This window comes from Chanodichthys erythropterus, chromosome 1 (assembly GCF_024489055.1).
Source record: "Chanodichthys erythropterus isolate Z2021 chromosome 1, ASM2448905v1, whole genome shotgun sequence".
NCBI classification, from domain to species: domain Eukaryota; kingdom Metazoa; phylum Chordata; class Actinopteri; order Cypriniformes; family Xenocyprididae; genus Chanodichthys; species Chanodichthys erythropterus.
Window position 1 is genome coordinate 16,074,005 of NC_090221.1, and position 17,532 is coordinate 16,091,536.

At 36.0% G+C, this 17,532-nt stretch overlaps 3 protein-coding genes across 4 annotated transcripts; 1 reads left to right on the forward strand and 2 right to left on the reverse strand.

The window, feature by feature from the left end:
• The first annotated feature begins 21 nt into the window (after window positions 1-21).
• Window positions 22-5,864, forward strand: adra1bb (adrenoceptor alpha 1Bb). The gene is made up of 2 exons (XM_067388579.1): window positions 22-976; window positions 5,090-5,864. The coding sequence occupies exons 1-2, from the start codon at window positions 22-24 to the stop codon at window positions 5,587-5,589; spliced, it is 1,455 nt and encodes a 484-aa protein (XP_067244680.1). The 3' UTR covers window positions 5,590-5,864.
• Window positions 5,863-10,006, reverse strand: eif4ea (eukaryotic translation initiation factor 4ea). 2 transcript variants are annotated; one of them, XM_067388592.1, is made up of 8 exons: window positions 9,954-10,006; window positions 8,809-8,912; window positions 8,566-8,661; window positions 8,379-8,442; window positions 8,191-8,304; window positions 7,945-8,084; window positions 7,067-7,196; window positions 5,863-6,973 (listed from the first exon to the last, which is right to left on the reverse strand). In XM_067388592.1, the coding sequence occupies exons 1-7, from the start codon at window positions 9,969-9,971 to the stop codon at window positions 7,082-7,084; spliced, it is 651 nt and encodes a 216-aa protein (XP_067244693.1). In that variant the 5' UTR covers window positions 9,972-10,006; the 3' UTR covers window positions 5,863-6,973; window positions 7,067-7,081. The 2 variants fall into 2 exon arrangements, with proteins under 2 accessions (XP_067244693.1, XP_067244702.1); XM_067388601.1 differs by lacking the exon at window positions 9,954-10,006 and adding an exon at window positions 9,543-9,947 and having other exon boundaries at window positions 5,864-6,973; window positions 8,566-8,912.
• Window positions 10,007-11,833: 1,827 nt separating this feature from the next.
• adh5 (alcohol dehydrogenase 5) lies at window positions 11,834-16,856 on the reverse strand. Its single transcript, XM_067381094.1, has 9 exons — window positions 16,786-16,856; window positions 16,104-16,205; window positions 15,194-15,335; window positions 14,996-15,083; window positions 13,281-13,500; window positions 12,918-13,178; window positions 12,521-12,656; window positions 12,142-12,280; window positions 11,834-12,014 (listed from the first exon to the last, which is right to left on the reverse strand). The coding sequence occupies exons 1-9, from the start codon at window positions 16,801-16,803 to the stop codon at window positions 11,990-11,992; spliced, it is 1,131 nt and encodes a 376-aa protein (XP_067237195.1). The 5' UTR covers window positions 16,804-16,856; the 3' UTR covers window positions 11,834-11,989.
• Between the last annotated feature and the right edge of the window lie 676 nt (window positions 16,857-17,532).

The window sequence follows — 17,532 nt, forward strand, 5'->3', positions numbered from 1 at the left end:
TGGAGAACATTTTTCGCCAAAATGAACCAACAAAATGAAGATGAAGTCACACAGTCCTTGGGAATCGGTTCTTTGGACTCGAATGAAAAGTTGCCGGTGTTTTCAAACTCTTCCGATTTAAATGGCACAGGACTCGAGCCTCTCCACCTGTCCCGTGCCGTCCCCCTCGGCTTGGCTTTGGGGACTTTCATCGTGTTCGCGGTGGCTGGAAACATCCTGGTGATACTGTCAGTGGTGTGCAATAAGCACCTGCGAACTCCAACTAATTATTTCATCGTAAATCTCGCTATTGCTGACCTACTCCTGGGCACAACCGTGTTACCCGTATCAGCCACCTTGGAAATATTGGGTTACTGGGTGTTCGGGAGGATTTTCTGTGATGTTTGGGCAGCTGTGGATGTGTTATGTTGCACAGCATCCATCATGAGTCTGTGCGTAATCTCCATTGACCGTTATATCGGAGTGAGCCATCCGTTGCAATACCCCAATATAGTGACGGGACGCAGAGCTTTGCTGGCCATGCTCGGAGTTTGGGTCCTGTCTTTGGTCATCTCCATCGGACCTCTGCTGGGATGGAAGGAGCCTCCGTCACCGGACGACACGGTGTGCGCAATCACAGAGGAACCCTTTTACGCGCTCTTCTCATCGCTCGGCTCCTTTTATATTCCGTTAATTGTTATTCTAGTCATGTACTGTCGTGTTTATGTAGTGGCTAAACGGACAACGAAGAATCTAGAAGCTGGTGTGAAGACGGAAACGATGAATTCGGGTGAAATAACGCTGAGGATTCACAGGGGTTCACAGGTGCACGAGGACACCGGCGCTGCAGCCAGAAGTCGCGCTCATCAGGCGAGGAATTCCCTCACGGTCAAACTCCTGAAGTTTTCCAGGGAAAAGAAAGCAGCTAAGACCTTGGGGGTTGTGGTTGGCATGTTTACGCTGTGCTGGTTGCCATTCTTCTTCACTTTACCAATTGGTAGGTCTTTATTATAAACAGTTGCACAATTTGGCCCCCTCACACATTCATGTTGCCACACTAAGTTGTCACAGAGAAGCTGCAAATAAATAGTAAACAATGGGGCTTTTAAGCTAAATTAAATCCATTAATTGAGCCACAGTGGTCTTTTAAACTGGTCTCCTAGCCTGATCATTTAAAAAACAGCTGGCAGTTGACAGACCAGCAAAACAATTTAAGCTGGTTTAAATTCATTTTTCTTTCTTTCTTTCTTTCTTTCTTTCTTTCTTTCTTTCTTTCTTTCTTTCTTTCTTTCTTTCTTTCTTTCTTTCTTTCTTTCTTTCTTTCTTTCTTTCTTTCTTTCTTTCCATGTAAAAGGTAACATACAAAACATATCTAAGCATTTTTTGGCCAACACATTTTTAATTAATTATTTGCATAAAATATAACATGTAGCAACTTGCCCCAATTAAACTGTCACTACTTGCTACAGTCAGGCCTATAACCTATCCCCTAAACTTACCAATCACAGAAAACTTTCTGCATTTTTACATTTTCAAAAGACATCACTTGGTATGATTAATAAGTAGAAAAGTGGCCAAAACCTTTTTAAATGTGAATTGGAAAAATGTGCAACTTTACTGGTTAAAAAACAAGATGTTTCGGCCGTTCAAGGCCTTCATCAGACATTAAGAGCTACAATCTCACACTCCTACATTTAAAGAAACTTTCCAATTCTAATTTTATTACATTTTGCACAAAATACAGAACAATTACAACTTTTCTACCCTAATATAAAGTTAATATATATATATATATATTATATATATATATATATATACAAAAATAAAAATGCATAAAAAGTAAATTAATAACAATTACAACTTTTCCACCCTAATATATATATATATATATATATATATATATATATATATATATATACACACACATATTAACTTTATATTAGGGTGGAAAAGTTGTAATTGTTATTAATTTACTTTTTATGCATTTTTATTTTTGTATATATATATATATATATATATATATATATATATATATATATATATATATATATATATATATATATATATATATATATATATATATATATATATATAATATAATATATATATATATATACAAAAAAAAATGCATAAAAAGTAAATTAATAATAATAATTTAACAAAATAAATGATTTACTGCGGAAATTAAATTACAGTGAAAGTGTTTCGTTACTCACTTCAGTTATTCAAATAAATAGAGCCACCTTTACACTCACAGGAAATACAAATGATTTATCCCAGAAGCCTTCTGCTGCTGAACATTTGTGGTCAGTGGGAAGACCGGAGAGTACGGGTTAAGACAGAATAAATCTTTTTGCACTTTATTTCCTCGTCTCTCTCATGGGGCCCACAGTGTGGGGTCTGCTGCATCCGTCGTTTGGCTGTCACAGTAGGGAGTATGAGAACGAGGCCCTGGACCGCAGCCATTCAGACTCAAAGGCAGGTTATTATTAATGAATTAGCATAGTAGTCATTCCTGTCCCAGACAGGGTTATCTCAGCAGGGCAGAGTGCTTGGAAGTTCAGCTGGCCTGGTTCTTAATTAAGCAGCTGTGGTTTTCTTTGAATTTAACAACAGTAGCGTGTTTATTGGGTCCTTAAGTGAATTATTGTCAATGCAGAGGTCATATTAACATGAATTCATCATGATATGATGTTTCAAGTTAAAAAAGATTATTTAGACAAGGTCAGTTTGTGTTTAAATGGAAACGTTGAATCTTTAAAATTAATTTCAATTCAAATCTTTATTTATTTAGTTAGTAGCAGTGCGAGTGGGATGATGTAACTATATAGCTATTCAGCTTAAGAAGATCTGCTCATAATGTTGGCTCATTCATTGCTGAGGAAATGAACACATGTGATACACATGCTAACAGGGATTAGGAGTCTTGTTACATAAATCTTTGATAAGTTCCTAAACCTGTCATACCAGACAATAGAAGAAAACCCAGTGAGACACTTGACTGCACAAAAGTTGGAAAAACAGGATGCAAGGATGTGGACAGTATATCTCAAACTTGTTTGCTTCCTCTGAATCCTACTGTTCTTGAACAGTTCAATTCTAGGAGCGTTCTTTGATAAGAGTGGTAATCGGAATAATGAGACTATTTAGTATTTAAGTGAGCTAATGGTGTTGCTAATGCTTAATTAAGGTCTATTTAAAGTCCATTCATGACTTCTTTTAGAAGGATGAAGCCATTTGTCACATCTACTTACTTGGCCTTCATTCATGACTTTGTGTTTTTCAGCCAACTCTCATGGTTCCCATGGTACTTTGAATGCATTGGGTCAATGCACTGAGGTGCATTGCAGCATTGAGGTGCCTCCGGTTTACACAGTCTAAAGCCATTAATGGCACAGATTCACAGCTCTGCCACTGAAATTTAAAGAAAAAACTAATATGGCTAAATATTGGCTTTGTGATAAACAGAAGCATTTCATATTCAGGTTATTAATTCACAACTGCTTCCACTGTAAAAAATAAATCAGTAAGATAACAGAAAAAGTACTGACAGCTTATTATCCAGTAATTTTACGGACATTTTTCCATTAACCATAAAACACAATTCAAAATACAGGTAAACACGTGTAAAAAATAAATAAATAAATAAAATATGGAAAATTCTGTCAAATTAATACAGTACATTGTGCTCTATTTTTACTTTATTTATTTATTTATTTTTTTTAGAGTGCAGAATCAGATATATCTTTCACAAATTAATATTTCAACAAGGGAAAAGGCTAGAATTTGGCCTGTTACGAGATGATGGTGCTAAGATGTTTTTTTTTTTTTTTTTTTCTCTCTGATAATAATTTGGATACTAAACTCAGCAGGTTAGTGCAAAAAAACAAAAACAAAAAAACAACAAGACCAGGATAAATGGAGAAATTCCATCAGTGCTTGGGCCCTAAAAAGGCTAAGGTTGACTTTGGTTATGGAGTTATAATGAATTCATAATATTTAAAGATTAATTTTGCATTTCTGGGCAAATTGCATTTGTTTGCACCATTAAGTTTGTTTTGAGGTTAGAAATAATTTGATTTGATAATCATTTTAGATATAATAATAGACATTTTGCAAGTGACTGCATTTCGTAGTTGTTTTTTTTTTTTTTTTTCTTTCTCAGATTTGGAATAGAATATCCCTAAATCCCTAATTCATCCCCTTATAAGGTTCTATCTGCATTCTGAGCAGTTTTGAGATATTGAGCTTTAATGTTTTTACATTCCATTCAACTTTGTAGATAACTTTCTAAATAAAAGTAGGCCTGTGAATAACTCAATTTTGACAAAAAATTCAGATAGGACCTTGTAATTCCAAGGAGACTAATTGTAAAACATTTAGAAATGTCGAAATGTTACCTAAATCACTATTTGTTTTTATTATTATTATTATTATTATTATTATTAAATTGGTGCTCTTACTGTTTGATGAATTGTAAAATACAATGTGTACATCTACAGTAGCATGTTATCTTTATTGACTTAGTTCTATGCATGCGTCCTAAAAACATAAGCTTGATCATCCAAACAACTCTTGATTGATACCTTTAACTGGTGTCTAATACATAACATGCTCTTTCTTCCAAGTTTCTTATTTGTAAATGTTATGCACATTTGCCATTTAGTTTATTGTCAATGACACATTTTAAGTAACATACCAACTTGCAAGAAGCGGAAAAATGGATAAGAAAGCGTTGCTGCCACCTGCTGGATGCTAAATCAAATAACAGATCTTTAAAACAAATAACAGTTGTACCGGCAGGGGGAACAATCACGAACAGTCACGAATTGTGTCAGCAGGTGGCACACCAGTCATGTAGTGAGAAAAAGCGAATCCCACTCACACAGCATGACAGAAAATGGCTAAGTTTTTAGGAATTATTCACTTCATGGCTTAGGCTTTCTCTGAATATTAGGTCATTTTCAAATTCTTAACATGATGAAAAGTACAGTGTGAATCTAGTTTGTAATCTGAATAACTAATAACTTAGACTAATGACACACTAATGCCACATGGCTAATTTTAATGACAATAATATCTCTCAACCTGGTGTGCTTTCTCTTTTCAGTCGCATTCAACGTCAGCCTGCGGCCCCCTGACACAATCTTCAAAATCATCTTCTGGCTTGGTTACTTCAACAGCTGCCTGAATCCAATCATCTATCCCTGCTACAGCCGGGAGTTCAAGCTAGCTTTCATTCGCATCCTGAAATGCAGATGTCACCGCAGGAGACGGCCAGGTTGGAGAGCGTACAACTACCAGGGCTCGCACATTAACTCCTTCTACTCACGACAGGATTCAAGGGACTCTGTGAATTATGGTAGTTACCTAAATGGGAGCCAGAGAACCCTGTCCTCTGCCAGCCCCAGCCCTAGTTATCATACCAAAGGCCTATCACATTTCCAGGAGGATGGACCCAGACATGCCCGGAGCAGGACCCCTTCGGTGTTATCTGAAAGTATTTTGGATCATCATCTTGAGCCTGTGGAGGAACATCCAACCCAGTCTGTAGGCCATCCAGGTCAGGCTGGTATCAGAAATTGGACTCAAGAGCAATTGAAAGATTAAGGATGTCAAACATTTAGTGGCACTTTTTGTTTTTTTTAAATGCCCTAAGTATTTCTCTGGTCATGAATAAATAGAAAGAAATCATTCATATTTCTTTCTAAACTATTTAAATCTGATATACAACCCCATTTCCAGAAACGTTGCAACATGTTGTAAAATGAAATCAAGAATCTGTTGATTCTCTTTATTTCACAGACAAAAGTACAAAGAAAAGTTTTGCAATGCTACAAAATGTCCCCCATCTGGAAATGGGGTTGTACAACCTGGCGCTTATGTACAGCACATGTGTGAATACTCTGGTATTCTTTAACAAACACAACATTAAAGCAGTTTTGCTTAACTTTTTTCATCAATTTCCAATTATAAATAATTCAATAATTATTTTCAAGTTATACAGTTGACATTAAGATACTATGAAAAGTTAATACTTAAGCAAACTTAAATGATTAGGCTCTTTCATCATAGATTATGTTATTCAGACTGCTTGATCGTACAGACAGAAAAAAAATAATAATTTGAGCAAAGGGAAGATGATAAATTTAGCTAAAATTGTTACAAAATTCTAATCTACTGGAAAGAGAAAATGATTCCCACATCTCAAGAATCTCAGAGAGGATTATTTATTTATCATCAACATATGCATTTCAGTGGCTCTTTACTGGATATAGACAATGCACTGTACAATTTATTTACAGTCATTTTTGATACATTTTCATAAGCACCCATTTTTGAGAAAGGGGTTTCTATGTTTTGTTTTTGACAGGCTACTCAATGAAACCCCTTAGGAAAATGTGAGAACTGGAGATCAGTTTTCTCAATACTCCCTTGAACACTTTACATGAGGAATGTAGAACAAGACTGCAAAAATACTAAATTATACAACAGTCTTTAAACAGAATCAACCTTTGACATTCTCAAGCTGCAATACATGAACTGTTTTAATAGTGTGATTAGAAATATCATGATCAGTCCACATCACTCCAACAGTAAATCCAAAGCAGAAACAAATGGATTTAGTAAAAAAAAATAATAAATTACACTTACGATTTAGTAACTGCAACTCAACATAAAAAGGCAAACAGAATATGAAAGAAAACACTCATAAATTGAATTGAATACACTTCCCATCCCCACCAGCAAAAGATCTATTAATAGTATTTTAACATTTAAAAAAAAGAACGTGGCTCTGTTTTTATACACTGTACAGTTTTGTAAATACAACACTCTTCTGATTAAACCCAAATCTGAAGGCCTTTAATTTCCTAGTGTTTCCCCCACAGCATCCTGTGAAAAGGTCAGATCCCAGGACATTTTTGTTTTCATTCTTCTGTCTCTTTTGACAAAGATTTTAATTTGATAACGATTCAGACTGTTGTTGCAGCATCTGAAATGAAGTTATAGCATGAACAATCTAAAAGAGGTTATATATTGTCAATGTAATATGAAAATTTACAAGGAACTATCAAAAAATACTCACTGTTTAAAAGGCTCCTTAAACAACAAACTTATTCTTGGTGGTGGAACCACTTTTGGTGGCCGTGTCAGCATGTGACTGGTATCCAATGATGACCTTTGGTGGCACACCCAATCTTTCCTTGTACACACGCCTGTGAATAAACAGAAAAAAAATGTAGAAATTTACAGATAAAAGGCAAGACATAATCTGTGTTCCTATAATAACCACAAATGAAAAGATTGTGAAGATTGAAGTCACAATAAAACAGAAGTAGCAGCAGATCTTTTCTTCCAGTGGTGACGTACATCCGAATGCAGCAAATTATTGAAAAAGTGGAAAAAGGACTTGGTTCAATGCATCAGTTATTGCTTGGATTTTGAGATGTTGGCGTGCCACTTAAAGTCACCATATAATCAAAACGGACAATTTTTTTATTATTTTTTTTATGGAATATCGCAATGTTTTTGCAATAGCAAACCACAATGATCCAATCAATTCCCGATGGGCAAAATCAATTCCCGTCCTACATTTTTTTCCTCGTTTGAGATGCCATTTCACTCGGATATACATCACAATATGGAAGAAAAGACTATCACAACTTCCATTTCATGCTGACTTTAAGAATGGAGGCAGATGAATGTGAGTTTGCAGAGGTGGGGCTTAAGTGGACTAAATGATTGGAGAAGTCCTGCATACATCTCCAGACAGAATTCTGCCATTTCACTGGAAGATCAAGTTATGGGACAGTTTGATTAAAATTTACCAAGTTAAAATGATACATATGGATGAATGAATCAGTGAAAAATAAGATAACATACATTTAAAAATAGATATGGTGAATTTTCAATTCTTGCCAACTTTAAACTAGATGGTCATGTTGGTATCATTTCTAATTTTACCCTATGTGTACAACAGCATCTTTGTTCTCATAGTCTGTCGTCCATATCGCTATTTTGTCTCCCTTTGTTCGGACGTTGACAACAGCACCACATACGTCATCGCTGTGGTCATCAAATGCTTCTCCCACAAGGCACAAAAGCTGAAAGAAAAAAAAATTGAGAGAGCATCTAAGCCTTCAGGATCTATAAGCACACAATGAATTTTGCAGCTAATGCAGTTAAACCGATTAGAGAGTGTCGACTTACCGTCTCCAACCAGAAGCGGTCCAGGTCGGCTCTGCGCTGCTGTTTGGACAGGGTGATCAGCCAGCGGCCGCCCCGCTTATTTCTCTCATCTTCCCACATAGGTTCAATGCCATCCTGCTCCGTAAAGTGCAAACGGATCAATTTAGATAGATTCAAGCATATCATTAGAATGCTATGCTGTGTCTTACCTTGAAGAGGGAGTAGTCACATCCTGACATTAAGTTACTTGATAACTGAATGTGATTGTATAACCTGGGAACAGAACATCAAAACCTGTGTTAGTGCTGCTTATAACAATACTGGTTTATTCAATCAAAGGTTTTTTGTGAATCATTCATGCTGTCCGTGTTGTTTCGATTCCCTGTTAATACTCACGCCCAGAAGTCTTCCACTGTGTCAAACTTTGAGATGAGACGGAGATTAGCTTGCCATGTTTTGCTTTTGTCATTTTTAAAGAACCAAAGAGCCCATCTGTCCCCCGCCCAAAAAAACAAAAAAAAACAAAAAAAACAAAAAAAAAAACAGATCACTCTTCTAGATTTTTTTTTTTTTTTTTGCCATTGTTTTGCTTTACAATGCACAAAAACCATGAAATGTGTGTGGCCTAGGCGGCTTCACCTGTTTTGCAGAGGATGTTTAATGTAATCTTCAAGAATCACAATCTCTTGCGTATTTTCGTCGTTTTTTTCTTCTTCTGAATTCGGTGGATTTGTTGAATTTTCCTATAGAGAACATTTAAACTACATTTCATTTACATTACATTTCCACTATTTTCTTCTAAAAGATTTGCAAGCCAAATGTGACATTTCGAACAAAATGCCAATTTTGTTGAGCAGTCAAAATATGAAATATTATACAAAACTCTAAAATGGGTTAAGGTAATTATTTGACACTATAAAAATAAATAGACTGAAGGCACAGTTTTGGTTCTTCAGGCTGTGGATCTGGCAGATCCCCCTTAAGAACCTCTAGGCACCCTTTCAATATCCTGCTGCATACTCAAGGAACTTAAATATACAATTCAAGCGTCTCAAAGTTTTTCCTTCATGACAGTGTTACTGGAGGAATAATGGAAATTCTTGCAGGAACTTCTTCAGAAAACTACCCTTTTTTGAAAATTTACATACAAGTTCTCCAAAAAGCTGTCTATGGATATGGTGCCTCAAGTATCTTTTCATTTTTACTATGACAGATATGTATGTTTATGTAGAAAAATACAGACAGACCGATAATCTTGTAACTAAACAAGTAACTAAAATTTGGCATTGACTAAAAGTCCTATCACAACATCAAAACAACATTCTAAATATTACAAACGTCCAATAACATAAGCATTTAATAATTCTACTTACTTATGTTTTATTAAACGATCAGATCACTGATTTTGAGCTACATGAAGCTCTGTCCATAGAGACTAAAAACAAACAACCACACTATATTTTTAGTGACATATCAGCAAACCACTAGACTACAGAAACAGAGATGGTTTTTACCCAGAGAAAACATCATATATGCTTACAGCCCTCCTTTCCAGACAAAAACATGAAATATTTAACACTTTTGCACAATATCCTTCAAACGCATATGTGCGACAGACACATCAGCTCAGTTGAGTGTGTGTTTTCAGAGATAATCTATCACTTCATAGCAACATAGTTATCCTTCTACACAAGCACTGACCAAACGAAAACACGTATTTAACATTGATAACTACTACTGAAGTCATCACAATGATGTTTGTCGGAGGACTTGTATTGACTCACCGGTTCAGCAGTCGCCATCTTCTACAAATGTGAAAGGTCTTTCCGTGTGTGAAAACACCATTTGATTGGCTAAACTCAACCGAACACATGCGAGTGAATGAGGAGCACGCGTATGGACAGCGACTCCTAGTGGACACAAACAGAAGGGGCCTCCCACCGTAAAGGTATGGCTGTTTGATTCCTTAAAGGATTAGTTCACTTTCAAATTAATTTCCTGAAAATATACTCACCCCCATGTCATCCAAGATGTTCATGTCTTTCTTTCTTCAGTCGAAAATAAATAATGGTTTCTCTAGATAAACCTTAATTTTCTAAAAAATAATAATAATAATAAATAATAAAATAAAAATGTTATACGTTTTAACCATAAATGCTCATCTTGAACTAGCTCTTCTTCTTCTCTATTTGAATTCCAGCAGTGTAGACACTGCTAAGTGTATTACTGCCCTCCTCAGGTCAAATTTTGAACTAAATTGTCATATACAATATGCTAGTGCACGTATATAACAATTACTTCAAACTTTGACCTGTGGAGGGCAGTAATACACTTAGCAGTGTCTACACTGCTGGAATTCTAATAGAGAAGAAGACGAATAGAGTTGGGCTGCGTTCCAGTTCGGTTTTTAAATGCCCTTCCCTCGCTAACTTCCCTCTGTCTCGTTGACTCGGATGTACGTCAGTGCTTACGTTGCACGAGTGCCCACTTCTGGCGGAAACTTGCAATGGGCTGAACTGGAACGTCCTAAGCCCTTGATCACTTGGAATCCGCAATGGAGCGGATTTATTTATTTTTCCCCCTTACAAATTTGTTTAATACAGCATGTGTGTTTTAAATGATTAAAAAAAGAATTAATTTATCATAGAGTGGTGGGGTAAATTAAACGCGATATGCGGTGACGTCATAATCGTGTTGCATTGTGGGTTATGGAGCTGCCTGAAGTGTACATGAAGTAGACATGAAGTAGACTTGCTCCCTCGGTTAAAATCGAGGGAGCAAGGGTCTGTCCATGTAAACTTCCCTCTTCACGAAGTGGAATGCACTTCAAAATGGCGGCAGGGATTCCCCCGAGGGGAAGTGTTTAGGGAAGTTCGCGAGTGCGTGTCTAAAACTGGAGTGGAAAGCAGCCCTAGTTCAGATGAGCATTTATTGTTAAAACTTAAAGAATTTTTTTTTTTTTTTTTATAAAATGAGCGATGGTTTCTCTTGATAAGACCCTTATTCCTCGTCTGGCATCATGTAGAACGTTTTAAAGCTGCAATGAAACTAATTTTGACCTTCAACCGTTTGGGCTCCATTGAAGTCCACTATATAGAGAAAAATCCTGGAATGTTTTCATCAAAAACATTAATTTCTTTTCAACTGAAGAAAGAAAGACTTGAACATCTTGGATGACATGGGGGTGAGTAAATTATCAGGAAATTTTAAGTAATTTTTAATTTTAATTTTTAGTATTTCAGTTCGATAAGTAAAAATGTATTGTGTATTTTTATATAACTAAAAGTAGTCAAATTTATTAGGGAAATTTGTATTTAGTCACATTGAAATCAAAATGGACAATTCTTTTTATTTTTTTCACTCAGATGTCACAATAGGAATCAAGACTATTTCAACTTGTTTTTTTGTTTTTTTTTATATGCCTGTTCAAACCAAGAACAATAACTATTAAGATAGTCAGTTATTTGACCATAATTTAACCAATATTTGGCAAATTTAAGTCTTTTTGATAAGTTGATTTATATTATTTTATTTATTCATTTTATATGGTTTTTACAACAAAGAACAGATTTATACAGAATAGAATTTGATTTGATGCAAAGCCATTATATTGCAACATTTTACCTAGAAATTAAATAAAGGAAGCACAGAACGTTTTGTGTTTGGTAATCACATTTATTCTGTGTGCAACTGGAACTCTACACACAAATAACCATTAATCAGAACAACCTCTAACACAACAGTCAACACTGTAACTACTGAGACAAGGGTGTTAATGATTATTATGTCTCATGGCAGGACTCATGTTTGAACTCAAGGCTCAAAGCTGCAGGACGGTCCGGATACTGTGGAAGACACACAAGAGATTAAGATTTCAGAATTATTTCAGCATTCAGTTTGTTTCCCATATTGCATTAATATGATATTACCAAACAGCATCAGATAAAAACAGGCATTTTATAAGGCATTTACCTCTTCCCAGCATGCATCAGGTCAAAGGCCTCATTGATCTGGGTAAAGGGCAATGTGTGAGTAACAAACTCATCCACCATCAGCTTCTTACTCATGTAGTCATTCACCAGCTTAGGAACACTCTCTACACTTTTCCAACCTTAAACACAAAGAGAAAATCCTGTTATGTAGTTAAATACCCAATGTGTTATATTTATATGCTACAGGCTTTGAAAATGTAAACGGTAACATACTAATATATTATATATATATAAAAGATATAATACACTAAAATATAATAATATTATACAAAGTAATATCAAATAATATCCCAATTATTTAAATAAAAAATAATAAAAATAATAAAATTATAAATTAATAAATAAACAAATACACCCACCACCAAAAGCTGTGCCTTTCCATGTACGCCCCGTGACCAATTGGAAAGGGCGGGTGGAGATTTCTTGGCCTGCCCCTGCCACTCCAATGATGACACTGGTCCCCCAGCCTTTGTGACAAGCCTCAAGAGCAGCTCTCTGAATTCAAAAGAAAAATGACAATAATAATGGTCATCCTAAGCTGTATACAACAACTGGGCAATTAAGCACTTCTCATAAGTGCAAACAGCGGTAATTGTACGGTCTCTAATCATGAGTTACCATGGAAGCAAATATTTTGAGGAACAATGACGACTTCAACTAAGCTGAGATCTACAGTTCTGCCATAGACATCTTGATGGCTGTATTAGTCAGCTTTCATTCATCCCTATCTAAACAGCTGATGTTTTTGCAGTTTACCATAATGCCAACATTGCCGATGCATTCAAAGGAATAGTCAACTCCTCCATCTGTCAGCTCCACCAGCACTTCCTGAATGGGCTTGCTGTGGTCCTTGGGGTTCACAAACTCAGTGGCTCCGAACTTCTTGGCAATTTCAAACTTGTCTGGGTTGATGTCAATGCCAATGATCCTGGAGGCACCGACTGACTTGCAGCCCATTATGACTGCAAGCCCCACTGCTCCCAAACCGAACACAGCACAAGTAGAGCCGGCTTCAACCTACCAGGGTGAATAGGATTCTATTGACCATGTGATATTCTGAGGCAGAAGGAAATATTCGAATAATTATAAACTCATGCACATTAATTAAACAAAGCAGACTTTAGCAGTATTGATGGCAGCTCCATATCCAGTAGAGATGCCACAGCCCAGCAGACACACTTTGTCCAGGGGGGCATGTTCATCCACTTTGGCCAAAGAGATTTCAGCCACCACAGTGTATTCGGAGAAGGTGCTGGTACCCATGAAGTGGAAGAGCTGCTTTCCTTTACAGCTGAACCTGGAGGTGTTATCGGGCATCAGACCCTGACCTTGGGTCACCCTAAAAGAATTACATCACAACTGAGCATCTGTAAACCAAATGACAGTTAGAATGAATATCAAGATCCGTTCAAAAGTCTGGGGTCGAATTCTAATGATTAATGAGGCTGCATTTATTTGATTAAAAAAAAAAAAAAAAATGTGATGGCAAAGCTGAATTTTCAGCATCATTACTCCCATCTTCAGTGTCACGTGATCTTTCAGAAATCATTTTAATATGCTGATTGGCTGCTCAAGAAACATTTTATCAATGTTAAAAACAGTTGTGCTGCTTAATTTTTTTGTGGAAACCATTATACATTTTTTTAGGATTCTTTGATGAAAAAAAGAATTTCAAAAGAACAGATTTTTTTTTTTTTTTAAATAATATATTTTTAATGTCACTTTTGATCAATTTAAAGTGTTAGTTCATCCAAAAATGAAAATTTTATTTTTTATTCACCCTCATGTCATTCCACAACCATAAGAGCTTTGTTCATCTTCGGAAAACACAAATTAAGATCTTTTTGATGACATCTGAGAGGTTTCTTTCTCTCCATAGAGATCCAATGCAACTACAACTCCAAGGTCCAGAAAGGTAGGAAAAAAGACATCATTAAAGTACTCCATGTGACTCCAGTGGCTTAAACTCAGTTTTTTTGAGCAACATGAGTGCTTTGTTTGTGAAAAAAAAAACTAAAAAAAACCCACATAATTTACCACTTTATTTACAAAATAATATTATCCAAAGCATGTTCACAGAACAATGTCAGCTCTCGCGTGAACACAAAACACGTTTCATGATGCTCTCATGGTAAATTATGTTTTTTTTTGCGTAAACAAAGCACTCGCATCGCTTCATAAAATTGAGTTTAAGCCACTGAAGTTACATGGAGTACTTTATTGGTGCGTCCCAATTCGCGTACTTGTGCACTATGACGTTTTTAAGTATAAATAGTGCGAGTAGTGCATTCACACTGAAAGTTCCAAAAAGAAAAAGTACACTTTAAATACCTGGATGATGCACTAAATTAACGGAAAAAACGAAGTGTGGAATGTTGGACACTTTGTGCACTCAACTGTCGCAGCTTTAATTACGTAGCAGAGGGGAAGGGAGGATCGGACTCCGTTGTTAAATGAAAAAAAATAACCTCATACAATTCACGCACTACATGGATGAGTGCATAGTGCACAAGTACATAGTGTATAAGTGCATAGTGTATAGTGTGTCATTTGGGACACAACTTATGTCTTTTTCCTACCTTTCTGGACCTTGGAGTGGTAGTTGTGTTGGATCTCAATAGAGGGAAACCTCTCAGATTGCATCAAAATGATCTTAATTTGTGTTCTGAAGATGAACGAAGGTCTTACGGATGTGGAAAATTTTTTGGTGATCTAATACTTACATTCTTGTTGAATAAATGTATTAATTTCTTTAAAAAAAACCCTGAACTTTTGAATGATAGTGTATTTTTTATAAAGAATAAAAAGTTTAGTTAAAATATATTCATAATTACCTGATTTTCTGACACAGGTTGGTTTTAGGATTTTTACAAAACTTGCACTCTCCACATTGGGGTACGTACAGCGGAATAACAGTATCACCTTCACAAAAAGTGAAAGAGCCTCAGGATTTCTGCATAACTCCCAAAACTACTCACATTTTACACATTAAATGCCATTGAAGTGAGGGTAAATAGTCCATTTTGACATGCCTGGTTTGAATTTGGTGACCCCTTCGCCAACACTCTCAACAGTGCCTGCCCCCTCATGGCCCAGGATGACAGGAAACAAGCCCTCAGGGTCACTTCCACTCAGGGTGTAGGCATCAGTGTGACACACACCTGTAGCATGAATCTGAAAAACACAACAACACAAGACTTCTAACCATTATATTTTGAATATATATTATTATTCAAACCACAGTACATTTTTCTCTATAAATGACTTGATTGCTTAATTATTTGTAAAAAAAGAATACAATGATAAACACAACACTCCTTCATAATAATACACAAGACAAGACACTGAAGACAGCAGGGTCAAAACTGAACCGTGGTGCACCTGCTCGGTGTAAATCTGTCACAAAACATGTTGCTTTGACAGGGTGCAGCTGCAAGCCGGTTTGTTACAGCTTAAGCAGAGCCGGAGCAATTAAAAAGTGAAATTTTGTCTATATCAATTATGAAAGGATCTCATAATCTTCTAATATGTCAGTTTAAAATGTTAAAGGCAGCATTAAACGGAAGCTGCGATAGTCTTTTCCTCCCTATTTTGACAAACAATGATTGGATGGTTGTGGTTTGCTATTGCTATGATCTCATGTGAGTGACAGGTTGTCCCGCCCTCACACCAGTAAACATGTCATCAGAAAACAGATGTTGTTGCAAGAGAGAGGGGAAGTTTGATTAAAGATTAAAAGAGCACATTGATTTTAAAAAATAATGTTGTTCGAGGATAAATCATTTATAATAAACACTGCAATACTGCATTAAAAAAAAAATTTAAAAGATTTGTCAATTTTGATTTAATGGTACCAAAGTACTCTGTGTCATTTACAATCTACGCAGATCATATAACCTATTGCTTTTGTCAAGAGGTACAATGTTCAGATTAATGGTTTACCTTCACTCGAACTTCATGGGCTTTAGGTGGAGCTACCTCCACCTCCTCAATGGAAAGAGGCTTACCAGCCTCCCAGGCCACTGCTGCCTTGCATTTGATTACCTGAGGGTGAATCAAGAAGCTGTTAGTTCATAAATACTGTTAGAAGAGATGCTTTGGTAACTATTTTTCACCTAAAATGAAGGTTATGTAAGTCACTGCTTTGGAAGACTTCATGCAGTGCAGTTCGAGATGCAGTTAACCACAAAACCAAGTGATGTTTAATAGTTTATGTATAGCAAATTCTGCACAACATATGGTGAATCTCCATTTACATGCTGTAAGAAATTTGTGGTGAAGGTGAAAGGCTGCTGAATGCAACAACATAGAGATTAGACTAACATGTTTCTGATCTTTTATGCATGCATTGTTGTCACCTAGATGAATACAGAAAACAAGGGCAACGGAAAGCAGGTCAAAGCAGCACAATGGATCTTTGTAAACCTAACGTTAGATCAGTACTCCAGTCATGCTCAAGTGCTGCTACATATTTGAAAGCGTTTTTGATAGAACTGCACCGAGTCCTGACACTCGAGGTTTTTCACAAATATTGCAAAATAATGTACATTAAACGCGCACAAATGTACACTATTAATACTTTACGTTGTTCAAAGGGTGAGGGCAAATTTCGCTACCAACTTACTTTCCCAGTTGTGTCCATGCTTTTCTTCCACCACGAGAGGAAGGGAAGGAGAGGTGTGGCAAACTGAAGAACATTTTCTTTAGCCAATGAGAGACCAGGATGTGGTTAAGCTTGAGCAAAGTACGTTGTTTTTCTCAGCGCATGCAGAGCTTTTGTATCTCATAGGTCTGTTGCTAAACGATTGATCTGTGGAACTGATAAATGATGAATCAAAGAGCAGTTTTCGCTCGAACTAGAAATAGCCTGTCAAAGCATTTCTGATACCTTATACACTGAAAATATAGCTGTATATAAAGATTACCTTACGTTTACGAAGAAAAATAATTAAACGAGGAACTATACATTTAAGCTAAAATGCTTTTTCTTGAGTAAAGTTTCATTTATGCAAGGAAACGTGGATTTTCAAAACAAAATGGCCTTCAACTGTCCACTTGCATAATTTCTGTAAACTATAAAATTTGTTCAAATTAACACAGTGTATTAACATATGTGGCAATCCTTTCTATTTATTAGCATCTTTACATTGTTTTAATAGTTAATGTGTAGTCAGCACTGTAGTATTGTTTTTTTCCAAGAGAAGTCCAGAAACATGTCTCACTGCTGTCTGGTTCTACACAGCACATCTGGAAAATCCCTGACTAAACACTCAGTCCAACTGTTGATAATACAAATTGCTTTTTATAAACAGTTTAGGTTTGCAGACTCAACTATCTCCCCTATTCAGAAGAGGATGTCAAAACCCAATAT

Excerpts from the sequence above, each read along its gene's own strand:
- adra1bb (XM_067388579.1), top strand. The coding sequence starts at position 22 with ATGAACCAACAAAATGAAGATGAAGTCACACAGTCCTTGGGAATCGGT. Across the intron at positions 977-5,089 it reads CTTCTTCACTTTACCAATTG|TCGCATTCAACGTCAGCCTG; the intron begins GTAGGTCTTTAT and ends TTCTCTTTTCAG.
- eif4ea (XM_067388592.1), bottom strand. Across the intron at positions 8,662-8,808 it reads AAACATCCTCTGCAAAACAG|ATGGGCTCTTTGGTTCTTTA; the intron begins GTGAAGCCGCCT and ends GGCGGGGGACAG. Across the intron at positions 7,197-7,944 it reads GATGCTGTTGTACACATAGG|GCGTGTGTACAAGGAAAGAT; the intron begins GTAAAATTAGAA and ends GTTTATTCACAG.
- adh5 (XM_067381094.1), bottom strand. Across the intron at positions 13,501-14,995 it reads AACCTGTGTCAGAAAATCAG|GGTGACCCAAGGTCAGGGTC; the intron begins GTAATTATGAAT and ends TAATTCTTTTAG. Across the intron at positions 12,657-12,917 it reads TCGGCAATGTTGGCATTATG|AGAGCTGCTCTTGAGGCTTG; the intron begins GTAAACTGCAAA and ends TTTTGAATTCAG.